General features: G+C 32.1%; 2 protein-coding genes across 2 annotated transcripts; both read left to right on the top strand.

Annotated features, from left to right (window-relative positions):
• The first annotated feature begins 2,429 nt into the window (after nt 1–2,429).
• Nucleotides 2,430–6,434, top strand: LOC103501246 (vacuolar protein sorting-associated protein 24 homolog 1). The gene is made up of 6 exons (XM_008464778.3): nt 2,430–2,877; nt 3,065–3,141; nt 4,605–4,707; nt 5,089–5,210; nt 5,816–6,010; nt 6,100–6,434. The coding sequence occupies exons 1-6, from the start codon at nt 2,766–2,768 to the stop codon at nt 6,175–6,177; spliced, it is 687 nt and encodes a 228-aa protein (XP_008463000.1). The 5' UTR covers nt 2,430–2,765; the 3' UTR covers nt 6,178–6,434.
• Nucleotides 6,435–7,153: 719 nt separating this feature from the next.
• LOC103501254 (serine carboxypeptidase-like) lies at nt 7,154–10,922 on the top strand. The gene is made up of 9 exons (XM_008464791.3): nt 7,154–7,715; nt 8,242–8,410; nt 8,503–8,622; nt 8,742–8,885; nt 8,967–9,117; nt 9,227–9,315; nt 9,491–9,749; nt 9,857–9,990; nt 10,619–10,922. Exons 1-9 carry the CDS (start codon nt 7,393–7,395, stop codon nt 10,739–10,741), a joined length of 1,512 nt encoding a protein of 503 aa, XP_008463013.2. The 5' UTR covers nt 7,154–7,392; the 3' UTR covers nt 10,742–10,922.
• The last annotated feature ends 3,731 nt before the right edge of the window (nt 10,923–14,653 follow it).

Genomic DNA, 14,653 nt, shown 5'->3' with positions numbered 1-14,653 from the left:
TGTATTCAAATTTTAAAAGAAAATTGATTATTTGATATACTCTTAATGATTTTAAATTTAAGATTTTTTTAACACACAAAAACATAAAAATTGTTACTTGAATTCCCATAGCTACTATCATTTGTACATGGAGTATTCGTTTAATTTGTTGAATCATGTAATTAAAGTATTAAATCAAATGTTACTAATTCGTTTTATCTTAAAAGATGATTATTATTCATGACACATCAATTATTAAGGAGAAAACAAAATTGTCTTGAGAAAACATAAAAAATACATCGAGATGACTTGTTTTCATGTTGCATTTAAATGAAACCATTTTCATGTATTTTATTGATATGTTTACCTTTTTTTCATTCAACTTTTTATTAATATGTGCATATAAAATTGTGATATGTATAGGAAATGAAAAGTTATTATAAAAGTAGTTTGATTTCATTTTTATTAAAAGAAAATATATATTTACAATTTTAAGTAAAAAAAAATCACACAAAAGAATAAAAACTCACTTATCAGATGCTAAATATAACTCAAATCCATTTAGTTGAACGGATGAGTCTTGTCCATAGACCAATTCTATAAATAGAGGAGTTCTTTTTACTAGGGAGAATTCAAAAAATGAAACTTTTTTGAAGATAACAAGCTTTTTTCTGACTCCAACTTTCAACTTCAAGAATATTACACGCTTTCTCAAGATTCTTACTTCAAGAACATTATTTACAAGCTTGCTTTCGAGATTCCACTTTAAGAACATTACAAGCTTTCTTTCAAGACTCAAACTTCAAGAACTTTACAAGTTTTCTTTCAAGACTCGAACTTCAAAAACATTATAAGCTTTCTTTCAAGACTCGAACTTTAAGAACATTATGAGCTTTCTTTCAAAACTCGAACTTCAAGAACATTACGAGCTTTTTTCCAAGACTCTGCTTTCTTCTAAGAACATCACGAGTTTTGCTTCCTCAAATTAAGTGTAAGCATCCAATCAAGGGAGAATCAAATGATCAAATACTAGGAATCGAACCACATCGCTTCAAATCAACATAAATACAACGTTAACATAAGTTCAACTCCATGAAGCAAATTTCTCTGGAAATGTCAACCTAATTAAATAGGTATAGATTATGTTTTTCATAAAATTAAGATTTTCTTTTTTTAAAAAAATCATTTATAATTTAGAGAAATATTAAGAAATTAAAAAATGATTAAAATTTTCCAAGGAAAATATATTCATTGTATTATTAGATACCATAGAAAAAATATTGAAATTATTTACAAATTATAGCAAAATTCATCCAACTTCTTTCGGTCTATACATTTTTGGATAATTTACATAAATGTAATAAAACAATAAAATATTTACAGGTCGTATAACAAAAAATAAAAACCCATGAAATCGATAAAATATTTTCATAATTTTAAATTTGTTCTTAAATATTGCAGACTATTTGTTACTTCTCTTTCTTCTTGTTTGAGATTTATTCATCTTCTTTTTCTAATTTATTATCTCTTCTTCCAGATTTTCTTTCTTATATTTTTAAATGATTTATTATTTTGTTTAAATCTCCTATTTCATGTTCACCATTTTCGGTAAGATTCTTTGAAACTACTTCATCTTCCTCATATTTAAGAATATCAAGATCGTTTGAATATCATTTTGACATGATATAAACGATCGTTTACCATTATCAACACAATTGTTTACAATTATCAACACGATCGTTTACTATGACCAACACGGTCATTTAAATTTGAAGTTCTTTTCCCATTGTTTAAAAAGAACTACATGATCATGTTGATATGATCTAAACAATCGCTTACCATAGTCAACATGGTCGTTTAACATGGTCAACACGATCGTTAGATTTGAAGTTTTTAACTATCATTTAGAATGGACTACATGATCGCTTACTATAATCAACACAATTGTCGTGATCAACATGATCATTTAGCATGGTCAACTCGATCGTTAAAATTGAAGCTTTTTTTTTTTCCATCATTAAAAAAGAACTACACGATTGTGTATTATGATGATAGTACACCACTGTTCAAAACAAGATTACTATCGTGCGCGTGGTCGATTAATCGTGTAGTGACATAAGTATTTTTAGTATTTTTCATTGTGGGATGCGAATTTTTTCGTTTTTGAGAATTGTTCTATGTAAATATTATACCGACTTGTTATATTTTTGAAATTCTTTTTTCTATATTTTATAAATAGTTTCAATATATTGTTATTTATGAGTTCTTCTAAGTTTAAATTAAGTTAATTTTCATAAATATAACAAATAAATATTTACGGTCCATGTAACCAAGCCCATGAAATTAGCTATTTTTTAAATATTTCAAAAGCCTTCCATCTTTCTTCTCCTCTCGACGTGCTTTCTTTTTATTTTTTTTTTAATCCAAAGAATCGTGCATAAGGAATTAGCTATTTTTGAAAAGATTTCATTAAATTAATTATCCTAAATTATTGATTTTTATTATTTGTTTGACAATGATTTGAAGTGTTTTGAATATTAAGTTTAGATAAAAAAATTTGAAGGACCCTTCACGCGACATCTCCTTCTCACTTTCGGGAATCTCTCTACCAGAAATCTTCCCCCGTCCAGCAAATCGCCGTAAACTGTAACCCCTGCCGGACATTCCCTCCTCTAGGCTTTGATCCTAAGCTTCTTGAGGCTACTAATTTCACTTTGATTCCTTTTATCTTAAGCAAGTTCGCAATTCTTTGATTTTCAAAATTTCTGGTAGTCAAAAGGAGATAGATGGAGAAAATGATGAACATCTTGAAGCCCAAACCAAATCCCCAACAACAGCTGAGGGATTGGCAGCGTAGGCTGCGACAAGAGTGCCGCAACGTCGAACGCCAAATTCGAGGTAACGGATCGTTTTTTCGTATCTTCCGTTTCAATCTTTTTCGTGTTTTCTTTTATGTATCTGTTCCTTGCGAGGTTAAAATTCTGATCATGCCATCGATTCTTCGTCTACCGTTAGGGACTCTTTAATTCTTCATGTGTTATTGATTGGATGTGATTTGATTTGTTCTTCAATTGATTTGGGTCAGATATACAGCGAGAAGAAAAAAATGTGCACAAAGCCATTAGGGATGCTGCCAAGAGGAATGATATGGTCTCTGCAAAGGTATGTTAAAAACCAGAGGTTATCTCTATTTAATTTTTTAATTAGGGGTTTCATAATGAGAAACAAATTTTGATCTAGGAAATTTCCTACAAGTTATGAATATTTAAGAGTATTGAGTTGAAAAATGGGTGAATCTGAAAAATATTAACTATACAAAGATCTTATATAAAAAATTATCTTCACTAATGTGCTTTTATTTCACGAACAAAACCAGGGGAGTATTCTGTTTCCCTCCCTTGTTTGTTCTTGTGTTTTAGTATAAATCTTATGCCTTGAGGGAAAAGAATGATTCGAAAGTTGTGGGTGGGGTTTGGTTGTGGGAGACTGCAGGTTTGCCTATATCTATTACGACTGTTGCTAAGGCATTACAAAATAAACCTTCCGACATTTGGAATGATGCCTTAGATCAACTTAAAAGTGGATAACCATCTTATTCATTAATGCACAACGTCATAAAATACGTTTACAACTCTAGAATGAACATGTTCTAGATATGATAGTTCATTTTATAGTTTTGCTGTAAAAAAGAAAAAAACAAGGTTCAGAATAATCATCCTTCGTATATCTTTTTTAAAACTGTAATGATAAGTATCTACCACTAATTAAGAATATATTTTTGGAGGAATGTCCTACAATCCTTGCTCGTAATGCATCCCAAGTTGTTAGGGATGCTTATGACCACTGTACAAAGCCCAATGACAAAGCTTGAGCCTATATCTTAGCAAGTCTGTCTGTGGGATTTTGGTTTTGTTGACAGGAAAACTAAATTGCATGAAATTAAAGTGCACAATAAATTAAAGTTCCTTGACTATGGAGGTGTCTACTTAGTGGAGATTCCTGAGTACACCTTCTTATCCAATTGTATCTTTCTCAAAAAGAAGTTTCTTGACTAGTATGAATGCTTGAATTTTATGTAGTGACGTGAGAGTGGATCAAGTTCGAGTTGATAGTCTAAATGGTCTATAGTATAGGAATAGGTAAGCCACTTCAGGCAGAGTATTTTTTTTCCTTAATTTTATAAAAGCAACATCTTTCATGGACAAAAATTGCAATGGTATACACAAAAGGCCAAGCCCCCTAAAAGAGGAACCAAAATTCACTAGGCTCCTTATCCTAAACACTGTTATTCCACTCGCCTAAAATACTCCAAATTTTAATGCACCCAGCAAATCATAAAAGTTGGTCCTTATCACGTAAAAGTGGATGGGATGAACTCTCCACTCAACTATAATCATTTACATTGCTGAATTTCTTTTTGTTCCACTGGTGCCTTAGATGGCTGGGTTCAGTTTGATATTGAGGTTTCCTATATATCTGGAATGTATTTATGTGATATTATCCAAATTCTCAGTGGACTAGGGAAACTGATCTATAATTCAGTACACTGGACCTAATCTCTAATTGTTTCAGCATGGAATTATGTTCTATCTCTTGTTTAATATTGCCATGTGTATGTGTTTCAGGCACTGGCAAAAGAAATTGTGAGGTCTAAAAAAACTGTGAACCGTCTTCATGAAAACAAGGCACAGCTTAATTCGATATCCATGCACCTTGGCGAAAGTGTTGGTATGATGTTATGCATATTCTAAAGCTTGAAAATTCTTTTTGGTCCCTTTGCTGTTTTATCTTCAACAACCGTAAATGCTTTGTTGAGTCTGGGAGATAATTTGATGATTATGAGTCTATGACAAACTTTGTTGTATAACTAAAGTTTATTGTAAACAATAGTTTGCTGAAGATATGAATGCATGTATATATGTAAAGATATATACTTTGCTTATGTTATCAATTGAATACGGATAGAAAAGCTTGAATTGGTATGAAATTTAGAAGTATAAAGATGGAAGGTGTGGGCTAAGGGATTCTTACTTAGCTCAATTTATGACAACTTTTTATATGGAAGTGCAACATAATATGGCCATTGTTTCAAGTCTACCAATTTTGCAGCCATTGCGAGAACGGTGGGACATCTTTCCAAGAGTGCTGAAGTTATGAAGCTTGTTAATAATCTGATGAAGGCCCCAGAAATGGCAAAAACAATGCAAGAGTTTAGCAAGGAGATGACCAAGGTATCTTTTTTAAGAAGACAAACAATTTCTTACTCTCTTTGGTTGAGGCTATGAATTTAGAGGCTTGGAGCTGACATAAGACTTGATTGAACATTATTAGTTTGGTTCTTTTTTGTGTGGATAAAAATCTTTTTTTCAAGTTACAATGTGTTCATCCTGGTTCCTCATAACTAGGTTTATCTTTTATTTTCATTCGGAGAATGAGGAAATAATTCTACGATTATACTATCTTTTGTTTTTAGGAACATAGTTAACTTTGTTTAACACCAAAAGGAAAAAACCTAAGGTTTGAGGTGGAGAGAACCTCCTCCCAAAGAGACTATAAGAGAGTCTACTAATTGTACAAAATTGTGAGGAGTCTATTATTACCAAAGGATGTTTTGTGGTTCGAGCTCCAACACAACTTTGTGTACGACCCATTTGTTAAAATCCTCACGCTCCTTTGTTCGTGAACATTTATTGAAAGGATACTTGCTTGTAGTCCTAGTGTCAAGTCTTTGTTCTCTGTTTAACTTACCAATTGCTACTAAATTTATATGTTTTCTTTAGAAAGTGCTATAATACCATTATTAATGTAGCTAATATTTTATATACTATATCTATAGGCTGGGGTGATCGAGGAATTTGTAAATGATGCGGTGGATTCGGCACTAGATTCTGAGGATATTGAAGAGGAGATTGAAGAGGAAGTTGACAAAGTTTTGACTGCCATTGCCGGTGAGACTGCGGCACAGCTTCCAGAAGCTGTCAGGAAGGAAAAGATGAAACAACCGGCTCATGTGCAGGAAGTCCGGGAGGAGGTATCTATTGCATAATTTTGAGCACCCACGTTCTTGTCCTACTATGGTTATGTACAGGAAAAGTATTGCGACATTTATTTCTTTTGCAGGAAGCAATAGCCGAGGGCGTTGATGATGAGGAAGAACTAGAAGAGATAAGGGCTCGTCTTGCAAAAGTTAGATCATAAATTCGATATTTCACATAAAAATGTAAAATTGGCTGTAGCTCAATTTGGGTGTCAACAGTACTTGTCCTGGTATTTAATGAGAGAATAAGCGACATACCAACTTTCTCTTGCTCATGTTTGTGTGATCAGAGAGTATATTTGTCAAATAGATAGGGCGAGGGTGGAGGTGGAGAGACACGGAGACGGAAACTAACCGTTTGATGTATATTGTATCTAATCTCTTATTTAAATGAAAATGATGCATTGTTCTATCATCATATGCGTGTGTAAATGCTATTTCTTACCTACATTGTGGTCTATGTTCATTGTCAAAAAGCAGTTTGTTTGTCATAAAGTAGAGGAAATGGTGGGAACGGTTGTGTTTACATTTACCAGACAAAATTGTCCATATTCAAATCCTGCAGGCAGTTAAAAAGTTGAAAGAAAAAGTAGGTTTGAAGGTTTTTATTTATTGCAGTGAACTCATGAAATGGATCATCATTGGAACTTTAGAAGAGCATTGGTGGTAGTAGGGGAATGTTTATTATACCAATCAAGTAGCAACGTGGAGTTCCTTATCTAAGACGTATTAGATTATATTCTTTTGCAAAAGAAAAAGGTGGAGAGAGAGATAAAGACGCACGTTGGCCAAGCCTTTAAGGCACGTTAAGTCTTGCTTATTGCATTCTTTTTGCTCTATGATGATGATAGTTGGAAAAAAGCCACTAATTCTTATGTTTATTTTTAACATTTTGATAATTTTAAATGAATAATAGAATTCTTGTCCTGTTTGATTCTCTTTAACTCGGCTGCTGTGTACTTATTCACCCCGTGAAGATATGAACAGTAATCGTTTAATGATTCCTTCATACATAATACGTCAATTCTGGTTATATTTCAGAGCTAATAAGAGACAAATAGCAGAACTTACTTTTCTTTCCTTACTTTTATTCTTGCTTTCTCTCTTCCTTTTATCCTTTTTTTAACTATCTGCTTATTGACTGAACTTTACTTTGCTTTTCTCTCTACAACTCCCTCCCTCAAATCCCCACCAACCTACTATAGGCTCTCTCTCTCTCTCTCTTTCTCTCTCTCTCTAGCTTTGGACATTCTTTACTCCAAGTTTGCGTTAGCCTTATCAGCCAAGTAAAATAGGTAGTTCATCTGCTTTAGACAGAATCTTATATATACCCTCAACCATAGTTGGAAGAAATATCCTTCTTGTACACACAAAAAATGGCAGCTTCTTTTTCTCACAGGTGTCTTTCTTTCTTTTTGCTTCTTGCTTTACCGTTGGCATCTGCAACTTCTCTAGACGAAGAGCAAGCAACCATTAACTATCCAATTCTTCAAGCAGAGAAGCTCATTAGAGATCTTAACTTGTTTCCCAAGGACTCTATTAACATTGCAGCAGAAGAGCCTTCGTTTTCTTCTTCAGGGCTTGTAGAGAAAAGCTTCCAGTTCCCTTTTATTGAAAGAAAAAAAAGTCGAGGCCCATCAGTTCAAGAACTTGGCCATCATGCTGGGTATTATCCCCTTCCACATACTAAATCGGCAAGGTAATTGTGCACATTCTAAGAGGTTTATGATTGCACCAGCTACATATTATAAGATGTTATTGTACATTTATTGATTGTTCATTCAAAAATTGATTTTGGGATGTGCAACATGGAAAGTTTCAACAAAGAAAAGGAAAACAAAACCATGGTTTTTCTTGGGATCAATTAAGCACATGGACAAGATTAGTTTGACTAATCTCACTTTCTGTGCATGCCTACTGTAATCTTGACCATGAATCCTTTACAACCTGAATTGTGAATGTATTACTGTTCATTCTGATAATTACAACTTAATAGACTTTGCATTTGCCCATAATTCTTAGTTGAAGTAGGTTATTGGGAAATTTGTGCATTCATGTGAGGGATTACACAGCCTTTTGAATAAGACAAAATCAAGGAATCTTTTCCATTGTGTTGATTATCATTTGAATCCTGTTTTTCCCAGTTTCCTCCAAAATTTACGGCTTTTGGTGAGTTTCACAGGATGGATTCATTTTCTAATTTATTCATACTGCTCATATTACAGGATGTTCTACTTATTCTTTGAATCAAGAAACAGCAAAAAGGACCCCGTGGTGATATGGTTAACAGGAGGGCCAGGGTGCAGCAGTGAGCTTGCTATGTTCTATGAAAATGGTCCTTTTCAAATTGCAAACAATTTGTCTCTTGTTTGGAATGAGTATGGCTGGGATAAGGTCATTTCCTTCTTCATCATACATCCCTACTCGAAATCACTTTTCTTTTACTTCATTGTCTGATTTTGGTCATTTTGGAACCTTGTATGCAGGCCGCAAATCTTATTTACGTCGACCAGCCCACTGGAACTGGTTTCAGTTACACTTCTGACGATGATGACATTCGTCATGACGAAGAAGGTGTTAGCAATGACTTGTATGACTTCTTGCAGGTAGGAAAGTCTCTTCAGTTTCATCTACATTTCGATACGTAGTATATGTAATGGCTAGATATCCTACAAGATTAACAGATCTCTTCCCCTTTCCTTTTGATTGTTATCAATATTCTCAGGCATTTTTTACTGAACACAAAGAATTTGCTGCAAATGACTTTTACATCACTGGCGAATCGTATGCTGGGCACTACATTCCTGCATTTGCATCCAGAGTTCACCAAGGAAATAAAGAAAAGCAGGGAATCCATATCAATCTTAAGGTACCTATGCTACTTATTTATCTGGATTGAATCTGTTCTCTTTCTTCAATTCTTTTAATTAAATACTGAATGTCTTATCAGGGTTTTGCAATAGGCAACGGTCTTACTAATCCTGAAATTCAGTATAAAGCATACACTGATTATGCCTTGGAAATGGGATTGATTGAAAAATCCGACTTCGACAGCATAAACAAGTTGGTCCCAGGCTGTGAGAAGGCAATCAAAACTTGTGGTAACTTTCTAAATGTCCATACAAGTTTCTTTTAAATACATGATGTCAAAAGATATGGTCAAGTAACTTATCTTTGTTCTGGTTTACTATGTAATGAACCCATCATCAGGTGCTAATGGAGGAAGTGCTTGTGTCACTTCTTACGTTATCTGCAACCAGATATTTAACAGAATTATGGGCATCGTCGGAGACAAAAACGTAAGGAAGAACAAACCAAATGATCAAGTCTTATAATTGAAATACCTTGTTGTATTCAGTTCATAAAGCTCTGATAGCATGTCAATTAATGTTAAAAACCTGGAGGTGTAGGAGAGTCTTACGTTTTGTTTCCACCGATGGAAATTCTAATTTCAATCGTGTTTTTGTTATGCAGTACTATGATGTTAGAAAGGACTGCATTGGAAATCTTTGTTACGACTTCTCAAACATGGAGAAATTCCTCAACCAAAAATCAGTAAGAAGTGCGCTCGGAGTTGGGAATATGGACTTTGTGTCATGCAGTAGTAAGGTGTACAGTGCCATGCTTATGGATTGGATGAAAAATCTTGAGGTTGGCATCCCAGCTCTCATTGATGATGGAATTAAGGTGCTGGTGTATGCTGGAGAATATGATCTGATATGCAATTGGCTCGGTAAGTTTTTCGATGTTCATAATTCAAAATCCTCCATTTGAAGTCCCATAATTTTTCTGACAAAATGTTTCTAAAGGACTTTTCTACTTTCGTTTTGTTATTTGCAGGAAATTCGAGGTGGGTTCATGAAATGAATTGGTCTGGTCAGAAAGCATTTGCAGCATCCCAAATTGTTCCATTCCTAGTAGATGGCAAAGAAGCTGGGCTTCTCAAAACCCATGGTCCTCTCGCTTTCCTAAAGGTCACTCTCTCTATCAACTATATAATAGCAAACATTTGAACATTGTCACTAATGTAACAATTGTCCGCTCTTAGTTCTTTAATCTTAATACCCAATTAGTTTTTAGTTAAAAGAATTTGGGAGAAAACAAGCACAAACTTAGAAAATCAAATGGTTATCAAAAAAAAAAAAAAAAAAAAAAAAAAAAATTCAAGAGTTCTCCTCTAACTCCTCAAGTCAGTAAAATCAAAGGACTCGATGTATGAAAGTTAACCGACTCTACCCTCTGTTAGGCTACTTGAACTATCTTAAAAACGTAAAGCTTTTAGGTGAGCAAGTTTAATGTTTATCTTTTCTTTTTAACTTTTTCTCTTTTCATGTGAACTAATATTTTATTTGATTTACAAAGTGAAGAGGTCGAAGTAAACTTAGGTCTACGGTAATTGACATTCTTTCCTCCTTAAAGGTTGGAAGTTTGATCCCCCTACTCTGCAATTGTAAAAAAAAAAAATTACCAGAAGCGTTAACAAATACTAGGTTGTTACAACTTAAGAAAGGACAAGGAAAAGAGACAACAAATTATAGCTTGCGGTGGAGGAGTTTTTAGTATGATATGATTTGAGAATGTGTGGTGGTTTTGGTACTACAGGTTCATAATGCTGGTCATATGGTGCCAATGGATCAGCCAAAGGCTTCACTTGAAATGCTGCAGAGTTGGATGCAGGGTAAACTTACGTTAGATGACACACATCAAAAACTTTCTCCAAAATGATTCTGCCTTATCTCTCCCCTATGGTCACACACCCATCACTTACCTAATTCACAGTCCGTATAATTGTGTATTGTGTTAAATATCATTATTGCTTTTATTTCATGTTCTCTAAATTTATTTTAGTGTTCTATATATTCTCATTATGTTAATAAAACTACAGACCACACCTCACTTTCTCTGACATTTGCTTGAAGTAGATTTTTAGGTTGTAGTTATGGTCTTTGTTTGTTGACCTACTCATCAAATAAGAAGTAAAAGTAAAAATAGAAATCACTCCTTCGCAGATATAACTTATATTATTAAACAAACCTCCTTACGATATAATTTGAATCACCTAAGACGATGAATGTATCAATCACGATGGTTGAGTTATGCTCATATTTTTATTCAAGAAGAGATATGAATTTAGTCTATATCTTCGTTCATTTTACAGCAAAATATTAAAATTTTTTTTTAATATACTGTTGATTTGAGTTTTATTTTGATTTGAATCTATGTATACAGTGATAATTTTTTTTTCTCTACATTATTCCATTTTTCGGTAGCTTTTCTAACCAAAACTTTATCAATTTGGGAAAAAACCGTCTGAAAAATTGTTAACGTTTAGTTAGGATCAAATTTACTTTAGTTTAAATGGTCAAAGGAAATTAGAAAATGAGCAAACAATTTGTATTACCTTACCCTACACCATTGTCACGAAATTAGAAAAGATATATGTATTATCAATCTTGACCTCTACATAGGAAGATTGTTTCCACTACTATTAACCTAAACTCAGTTTAACCATATTAATTGATTGGAAATAGTTGATACTTTAAAATTTTGTTTTAGTTATTAATGGATTGATAATCTTAGTTCATATCAAGTTTCAGCAGAAGTAGGATACGGAGGAGTTATAAGATAATGTAATAATATACTTAATTTAAATTTGGACAGTGGTTGGCATTTTAATTTATAAATAATAATGCAATGATGTAAATATAGTCAATAACACAGTTGCAATTTGGTAAACTTGCTGCCACCTTTCCGTTCACCAACCCTTAAACTCTTTCAAATAGATTTTTAATTATACAATTTTGAAACTATTAATCGATTCTTACTACTCGATTCAAAAGTAAGAATTTCGATTAAACAATGTTATTTAAACTTTTAGTCTATTAATCTCACGAGGTTTAGCATATTACATCAACTTGAATGTAGTATAATAGATTTTTAGTTGAATTAACGATATGTAAAGTACAATGTATGTTTAATATTGTATTGAACTTTTATGTAAGCTAGTTATAAAAAGGTCATACACATAATACACCAATCTAGATTTTTATAATATTTTTTTGAAAAATACCAAAATTTTCGTGAATTAATGAAAAGGTTAAATCTACGTTTTCATATTTTTTAACTCAAAAAAATCTAATTTAAACCTAACTCGATAGACAGGTGAAACTTTTTACTAAAAAAGTTATTCTTAATAATGGCTTCATTGAATTTTTGGTAAAAGTAAAAATATTAATCTTTTTAAAAAATGAAACTACGAATTTAATTTCTATAAAGTTCAGGTTTAGTTTGAAACTATTATAATGATAATAATCCTTTTGACTATGTCAATCATTCATTTTCATATGACGTAATATTGTGCTTAAAAGAAAAAAGATGAAAATATAGAATAGTGTGTTAGAAATAATTAAGTAGGATTTAGTAATAAGACTTTTTCTCTTCATGAAAGGATCGAAATAAAATATGGACGTGTCTATATATATGTCAAGTGCTCGAACTTGTTACATACATGGTGGCAAAGACCGATGAACAAAATACAAAAACCTCAATTGAGAAGGTTGTTCCACTTTTCAACACCAAACATGTAAATATTTTGATTACTTCTAACAAAGTCGAACTTATGTTCGATATGGACGATATAATATCGTATATTGTTATGGAGATGTTTAAAAGATTTTCACTAATACAGAGGTATTAGAATCGTATGCATGTTTTGTACTCAGCTAGTAGGTCTTCAAGTATGCAAACAAATACATGTGATTTAGTGTCTCAATGAAGGAATGAAATTCCTAAAGCAGAAATGTAGGAATGTCGTACAAATGAAATTCAATTTGTAAAATGAAAAAAAAAAAAAAAAAACTAAATCTTTGTATAACCTCCCAATAACTTCTTGAATCTTCCAAGAACACCACAAAATCTTCCTTGTTATTCTCAAAGTGAGAATCAACAGAGAGTTGTGAGCTTTTGTGATTTGGTAAGGGAAAACTTTTGGAGAGATTTTCTTAAAGAATAGAGAGAGATCGTTCAACCAAAAACAGAGAGTAGAGAGATTGTTCTTTGTACTGTATATCTCAACCATTTTAAGAGAGATGAGGGAAGTTATCAAATAACTCTCTTCCTCTCTCTGCACATAGAATAATTCCCTTGGGAGTTATTTTATTAATTAGAATAAAAAAAATTAATATAAATTTAATTCATATTATATCACATATAATATATATCATATATAATATAACCAATGGTTTAAATCTCTCAAATGATATATAGTTCTAATATGAATCGAATACATATTAATTTTAACCTATAGTTTATTTATGAATCTTATTTATATTATAAAATTAATATAAATTTAATCCATATTATATCTCATATAATATAAACTTTTATATTATAACCTATGGTTTACATCTCATTTATCTATAGTTCTAATATGAATCGAATCCATATTAAATTTAACCTATTGTTTATTTCTGAATCTTATCCACAATATTATTATTGTTTGAATCATATTCAAATATTTACTTCTTTCGTAAGAACTTTACATTATAATCTATCAAATACATTATATTATATTAATTGTATCACATACAATTTATTTTCTTTAATCAATTTGAACAATTCATATTAAACCAAAATAAATTTGATTCTCGTTTATTCTTATTGAGCTAACAAGGGGATCTTATGAACCTACAGATTGAAGCTTCAATGATATGACATCAATTAATTAAATTATTTAATTAAATTAATCTCTATTCATTAACTATCAGTCATTCCACTGAAGGCTAATAGTTGCACTCTTTTTACTGTAGATATATTTTTGTGTCTATTATATATAACTAATCAAAAGTGCAATGACTCTTCACAAATTGCTCAAAAGTACAGCTATGCCAAAAATTACCGTTTTGCCCCTATAGTTACATCTAACTCCTTAAGTACCACTGATTCCTCTAATGAACAATAATTATAGTCCCACTATAACTGAACTTCTTTCAGGCCAAGAGATGGTGTGGTGCTACATTGTTCAAGCCTTGGAATTAGCCCTTAAGATAGCATTTTCTCTACTTACTTTATCTATAAAGAATGAGTGAATTCCTTCTTGTGTAGTTGTGTTTCCAGCTCCCCAATTAGACGAATCTCCAAAATGATAGGCATATTGAGTTGGCAACATAGGCCACTCTCGCCCATGAAAATCAAAGGATTGCCTTCATAGACATGAGTTCACAACTTACTCAGGATTCAGGTTAAGTCACCTGTTGCCATCTTGGAGAAATGTAGTCTCAACTAGTAAAGATGTTAATAAGATAGACTATTCATTTCATGATCCGGTCTTATACAAACTCTTTATATAGAATACCACCACTCTAATGTCTCAACTAAAGGGACAAGTCCTAAACACAGTGGAAGAATTACATAATCATTACTCGATTTAATTGGGATTATAAAAATACCAATACATTGATAAAAGAAATTACAGAAACTAAATTCTATGACTATGACTAAGCATGCTGTATTAAAAAAAAATACAAAGAACAATAAGAATACATACTCACGTTGATGACTCTAAATCTACCAAAGGTCAAATTGGGGCACCACGATTTGAAAACCTTCCTATTCTCTCAGAATGGATTTTGGTTGGTG

This window comes from Cucumis melo, chromosome 12 (assembly GCF_025177605.1).
Source record: "Cucumis melo cultivar AY chromosome 12, USDA_Cmelo_AY_1.0, whole genome shotgun sequence".
Classification (NCBI taxonomy): Eukaryota; Viridiplantae; Streptophyta; class Magnoliopsida; order Cucurbitales; family Cucurbitaceae; genus Cucumis; species Cucumis melo.
Note: the sequence above shows the minus strand (reverse complement) of the source record. Positions and strands in the feature narration are given on the sequence as shown.